Genomic DNA, 6,834 nt, shown 5'->3' on the forward strand with positions numbered 1-6,834 from the left:
GCCAGAGACACCAAAATCCTTTTACCTGTGAAGGGTAAAGAAGCTCAGGTAACCTGGCTGACACCTGACCCAAAGGACCAATAAGGGGACAAGATACTTTCAAATCTTGGTGGGGGGGAAGGCTTTTGTTTGTGCTCTTTGTTTTGGGGGTTGTTGGCTCTTGGGACTAAGAGGGACCAGACATCAATCCATGCTCTCCAAATCTTTCTGAACAAGTCTCTCATATTTCAAATCTGTAAGTAACAGCCAGGCAAGGCGTGTTAGTTTTATCTTTGTTTTCTCAAATTGTAAATGTTCCTTTTGCTAGAGTGTTTACCTCTGTTTACTGTAACTTTGAACCTAAGGCTAGAGGGGGTTCCTCTGGGCTCTTTGAATCTGATTACCCTGTAAAGTTATTTTCCATCCTGATTTTATTGAGATGATTTTTACCTCTTTCTTTCTTTAATTAAAAGCCTTCTTTTTAAGAACCTGATTGATTTCTCCTTGTTTCAAGATCCAAGGGTTTGGATCGGTGTTCACCAGGAAATTGGTGGAGAAGTCTCTCAAGGCTACCCAGGGAAGGGTTATAGTACTTGGGAGGGAGATATTCTGCGGGGGGAGGTAGACAGAGTTTCCCAAATAACTCAAATAATTTGAGTGGTGGCAGCAAAACCATATCTAAGCTGGTAGTTAAGCTTAGAGGTTCTCATGCAGGTCCCCACATCTGTACCCTAGAGTTCAGAGTGGGGAAGGAACCTTGACACAGACGATGCCCCACTCAGATGACTGTAGAACCAGATTACCTTCCTGGGAAGGTAAATGTACGAGAGCTCCTAGAAGGAGTTCAATTATCTCTTATTTTTAAACTAGAGTTTTAAGCTCCAAATCCTCAACTTCTGTAGAAGCATGTCGGCAAACCTTAAGCCTCAGTGCAGGCAGCCCTGGCAGGTGTCCAACACTGCCTTAAGAGACAAGAATGTGTTTGAGGGTAAAACGCTCTCTACAAAGGCTTATTTCCAGGCCTTCCTAAATAGAACTGAAGATGGTAACAGAGTAAGATAGCTTGTAAATCCATTTCACACACAAAGGAAGGCTGGATGCAACTACATGGTAATTAAGATTAACAGCCCATTTGCAAAGTTTAAGTACCTGACTTGAAATCTCAACCAGTACTCTTACATTTCCTACCACACGGACAAGACAGTTCACACTATTTACCTGTGTAGAGGAGTACAGGTGGGTGTATCCCAGCCTGTTATAGTCCACTTTAAACTGAAACACTCCATAGACATCCGGCAGCTTGAACTGCACACTGTATCTGCCACCTAGGAGAGAGGCAGGGCCATTTAAATTACACAGTAAATAGAACAAGAGCATTAGGAGTTAAGAGCCTCATTGGAAGTTCTTTCCTCGCCTCCTTTCATTTGTCAGGGCCCTCTGTCTCCCCCAAACCCACTTTGTGGCGCTTTTCACCCAGACGGAAGACTAGCCTCTGGAACCCAAAGCTGCTCCACTGGAAGAAGGAGCTGTAGGAGAGCTGTGTGAAGTGCACCCTTCCTCTTAGCAGTGGAGCATGCTTCCCACAGCGATTCTGTACACTACCTGCTCAGAAGAACCGTAGCCTTCCAAGTCAGTATATATGAGCGAGGTGAGTTTTAGTGGTGGGGGAAGAAGTCAACACCCAGTCTTTTGTTATTGTTAAAGCCCTAGGGCAGGAAACATTAATTGTCCGATAGGAGACCTACCATTTTTCTTCAGAAAAGTCCTTACAAATGGATCAATGCGGACAAACTCCAGCTGAATATCATCTCCATCAAAGGGGACCCACTTCCCGTCAGAGAGCTTTTCAATCACAATGTTGTACTCCTGTAACATACAAATGCACGCTGCATTAACAGAGGCATAAAGGAAGAGGACGCATTGTTAATGAGTAGGGCCCTACCAAAGTCACAGCTGTGAAAAACATGTCATGGACCGTGAAATCAGATCTCTCCCGTGAAATGTAGTTATTGGAGGGGAGGGGCAGGGCTGGGGACACCCCAACCGGGAGCTCCTACCATTCACTGGGCTCAAGCTGCTAGTCTGGGGAGGGACAGGACTTCCTCTTCCCCTGAATGGCCACTCTTGGGAGGGGACCAGACTCAGCTCTAGCTATCTCCCCCGGCTGTAGGAAGCTCTGCAGCTGCACACAGTCCTGAAGGCAGGACAGAAGTGAGGGTGGCAATCCCGTGAGAGCGCCCCCCCTCACCAAACAACCACTTTTGGATCAGGACCCTCCATCTGAAAACATGAACACCTGAAAATGCGAAATTGACTAAAATGGATCATGAATTTGGTAGGGCCCTATCAATGAGCTAAGAGTGATACCTGAAATCTCAATCCTAAACTATGAACTCCACTTTCCATGAAATCAAGGGGGACAACAGGGAATTTTCCAATAACTGCTATTTCCAAAATAAGAGTCCAAGTGAGTTTCCACACTTGGAAATGCAGCTGAGCTACCATGCACTGAAAATCAAGCCAATACTCAGTAGCAAATCAGTGAGTGGGCACATCAATGTAGAATTGACTTGAATTTGAGAGTGCTATACTTAAACTCTTTAGGCATGCTAAGCTCTCTCCCCTCCCCCCAATATATAGCTGCAATTTCTATTCAACGCACAAGGTATTTCAGGCTTGCCAATGTACTGTTTTCGTATAATGAAGCTTGGCATCACGAATCTGAGTGAAATGGAGGTAACAGGGAAGCTAAAATTCCAGCACGTGCTTTTGATCAGGCTCAGATACCTGTTTATCAAGAAGATTCATGACTGAAGAGAAACCATTTGCAAGGATAACCAACCCCCCCTTAGCAAACTTAGGTAATACTTAAGATAACAGAACACAGACTTCTCCAGAGCTGGCTGCTTAATATTGAATGATACTCAAGTATGAGCCATGAGCAGTCTGAAATTTAGTATTAAGTGAAAGTTACACGTAGGAACTAAAGGTTAGTTAGACTCTGCCTCCACATTAGTGGAGAAACACAGTCAAGAAGGGGACGGTTCCTACAATTAAGAGGAAGAAAAACCCCACCATGTTATATTTCCTCATGGCCTCTGAAATTTCACACCTTGGCTGGTGAGGCCCTGGGTGCCAACCATCATCTTTCCAACCAGAAAAGAGGAGATAAATCTGCTTCCACAACACTCCTAGCCCAACGAACAAGAGTACATTCTCTCTGCACAAGTCTATTTGACTCATTTTCCTACAGTCAGTCTTACCACGAGGTCGGTGACAGTGTAGGCATTAGGTGGTGATCTCTCCCCTACACGATGGTGAGATACCTCTCCAACCCGCAGCACACCCTCTTCCTTGAATACCCAGCGGGACAAGGCAATAGCCAGCTCGTAGTTACCAGTCTGAGAGTACCTAGAGATGGTGAGAGGTTGAGAACAGAAGCATGGAGACTGCAATGGAGGGCATTCATAGCACCAAATATTTTTTCAGTCAGGTATCCTATGAAGTTTCTCCAAGAACTAAATGCAGTGCCTTGCATAATGACAGGTTTCAGAGTAGCAGCCGTGTTAGTCTGTATCCGCAAAAAGAACAGGAGTACTTGTGGCACACTTGGGGCATCCGAAGAAGTGGGTTGTAGCCCACGAAAGCTTATGCTCTAATAAATTTGTTAGTCTCTAAGGTGCCACAAGTACTCCTGTTCTTTTTCCAAGAACTAAGTGCCATATCAGAAAGTCAGCACCCATTTTAAATGATCACATTACTTGGAAGTTTTCCCCTAAGACTGATCTTTAGACCCCAACTGTCTACTAGGTCTTCTAGGTAGAGCTGCTTAAAAATACAGTGAAACATATTTTAACAGATCAGCACTGAAAGGAATTCAGTGCCCAGGTTTCCAACTTGCTCACTGATCTGATCTAGATCAATGCTCAGAGTATAATATTCTATGTCAAAATTTCCAAGTAAGAGCTGTGCCCACATTATGAATTGTGTTCATAGCATGTCTGAATACAATGGATGCAGAAACTGCTTCTCACACACCTATCATCAGGGTATCTATAAGGACAGGAGACAGCTATATGGGTTACCCAGCTTGACAATTTGCACTGCACTTAAAGGAAGTTTCACCTTCTTCTTAAGCTTTATTATGACCTAAACAGTGTCGATTTTACAGTAGCAGGGCTGGATAGTTATGACAGTATTCAGTATATTCCCATCAGTCATCTTTGACACAATTAGTTCTCATCACCTGCTAGGGATCCCTTGATCAAAGAGGTACCCAGACCACTTGGACAGAAAAGCCTGAATAGCCCACCCTACCTACAGAAGACCATGTTAAGCTAGTGCACCTCTGAGAGCCAGGTGTAGCTTTCTGCACAGCAGAGTTGAAGAAAGCATCGCTGAAGAAATCCAAGGAGCCACTGAAAACGACACGGGCGTTGTTCCTGGCCTGGAGACCAGCAATCAAAAGGGTATTCTTCCCAACAGCATGAGGGTACTGAAATTGGACAAGAATAGAGTTAAATCAGCACTAATGATTTGTATTATAGTAGCACCTTGAGGCCCCAACTGAGATAGGGACCCCAATGGGCTGGGTACTGTACAGACAAGACACATAGTAAGCCTGGATTCTTATTTGCTAAACAAATACCACAAACAAACATCATAAAGAGAAATAAAAGGTACAGGGATGACATGCTCAGATCACATGGCAAGTAACCAGAAACTCTCATGTTTAATATATATGGAAAGAAGGCATCAGGGATTTACGCTGCTTTATTAGGCAAGTACTGAAACTAGCCAGGCAGTATTATCCATGGGGTTTAAATAGTTAATAGTAGCAGGGAAACGTCTGAGAATTAAATGATATTGGACGATCTTTAAATTTTGCTGCTAGGTCTGGCTGGGGCCAAACAAGTACAATCCAAGTTATTATCGTCTTGTCAAAAGTCTTGTCAAACCTCATAAGCCTAATTAAAGGGAATGTTTAAACTACTCGTCTGCCTGTTCAAATACCCATTATGGAAGAGCATGTTAAGCAGACAGAAGTTGAACACATTTGCTGTCAGTTAAGTCCCACTCATGCCAACTTCCAGCTTATTATTTTTCTCTACATTTTCATCATGTCAATAAGTCATGGCACACAATGCATTTTTGCAGATTACTGCACTACCCAAGGGGAGAGAAGCATGAGGCTTCAACACAGCTGAGACACGCATCTCCCAGAATCTGCCAACTGCAACAGCATCTTTTTTAACCCCTTGAAGCTACAGAGCCTCAAAACTAAACAGAAGAACCACCTCATTTCACACTGGTCACAGTCCTGCTGGAAGATGGACAGAGCTTTCAATTACTACCAACTTGGTCCAAATTCTACCAGCATCTTAGAGGAAAAAGGCTTCAAATTCTATTGCCTGCCACAGTAGCAGTGGGGTTGAGAGCCTTTTGCTTCTACATCACCAGTTTGAATTCAGCCCCTTTGATACAGCCAAACAGTATCAAAGTTAAGAGCTGATATTTCTTCCAATGCAGTCTTGTTAGGCTTTTTCCATGTGGATCCAATGAAACTGCAAGTAAGAAAGATTTCCATGATAATATTAGAAAATATATAGTACTAAGAGACCGTGGACTGGAGCTTTGAAAAAACCAATAAGTATTTGACACAGAATATAAGAGGCTCTTGAGTTAAGTCTCTTGATCCATTTTTAAACTGTTGAAAGAGAGGTAATTAATTCCATAGGATTAGAAGCAAAAGAGGACAAAGATAGCTGTGCGTACCTGTGTGATGGGCTTATCTGGGAAGAAGGAGTAAGATGTAGAGGAGCCTGTCAAGATATCTAGGACCAGAGGGTTATCAGGATCAGCCACCATCCTGTGGTGAGAGAGACACAATCAAAGTACCAGGAAGACACCTGAAAGCTGGTCAAACCTGAGATACCTGCCCAAGAAGATTAGTGTGCACTAAATTCTGATTGAAGTCTGCTAACATATATGAAATTCACAGAGGTCGAGAACCATGGAATCGACTCAGCTCCTCCTGAAATTAGTGGCAAAACACACACTGAAGTCAATCAGGCCCAATTAATTTTATATCAACTGTTGACATTAAAATAGCATAACTATTCACAGTTGTTTAAAGAAATGCTATCACATCAAAGACTGAAGTTTCTTTTAAGAACAACCCTTTACAAAACTTGACATCAACAGAAGTGCTTCTATGTTCTAAATTCAAATACAAATAGTTTAAACAAACATGAGTACATGAGAACAGGAAGTGAATAGATACTTTCATTGTCCAAGTAGAGAGAAACAGAGTAAACAGCAAGTAGTAAAATACAATAACTCCTCACTTAACATTGTAGTTATGTTCCTGAAAAATGCGACTTTAAGCGAAACAATATTAAGCGAATCCAATTTCCCCATAAATGAGGAGGTTAGGTTCCAGGGAATTTTTTTTCCACCAGACAAAAGACTAATTATATATATATATATATACACACACACACACACATACACACACACACATATAAGTTTTAAACAATTTAATACTGGTACACAATGATGATGGTTGTGAAGCTTGATTGAGGTGGAGGAGTCAGAGGGTGGGATATTTCCCTTACTGCTAAATGATGAACTAGCAATTGGCTGAACCCTCAAGGGTTAACCCTCTCACTCTGCAAGGCAGCAGGCATGGAGGGAGATATGGGCATTTCCCTAAAGTACACTGCCTTGTTAATTAGGCCGCAGCTGCTATAAGCTCCCTCGGTCCTGAGCCCTGCTCTATGGAAGATAGGGTAAGTGGGGTGCAGGAGCAGGGGGACACCCTGACATAAGCCCCCCTCTTCCTTTCCTTCCCCC

The 6,834-nt window shown here is 43.0% G+C and overlaps 1 protein-coding gene across 1 annotated transcript in view; it reads right to left on the reverse strand.

Annotated features, from left to right (window-relative positions):
• Positions 1–990: 990 nt before the first annotated feature.
• Positions 991–6,834, reverse strand: part of DDOST (dolichyl-diphosphooligosaccharide--protein glycosyltransferase non-catalytic subunit) — a 13,347-nt gene continuing 7,503 nt past the window's right edge. Inside the window, exons 6-10 of the mRNA XM_029913557.1 lie at positions 5,755–5,848; positions 4,326–4,474; positions 3,243–3,390; positions 1,725–1,845; positions 991–1,304 (exon numbers count right to left, since the gene is read on the reverse strand). Coding sequence (XP_029769417.1) covers positions 1,006–1,304; positions 1,725–1,845; positions 3,243–3,390; positions 4,326–4,474; positions 5,755–5,848 — 811 coding nt within the window. The 3' untranslated portion in view covers positions 991–1,005. The remainder of the gene's footprint in view (positions 1,305–1,724; positions 1,846–3,242; positions 3,391–4,325; positions 4,475–5,754; positions 5,849–6,834) is intronic.

This window comes from Terrapene carolina, unplaced genomic scaffold (assembly GCF_002925995.2).
Source record: "Terrapene carolina triunguis isolate 2854851 unplaced genomic scaffold, T_m_triunguis-2.0 Scaffold714, whole genome shotgun sequence".
NCBI lineage: Eukaryota > Metazoa > Chordata > Testudines > Emydidae > Terrapene > Terrapene triunguis.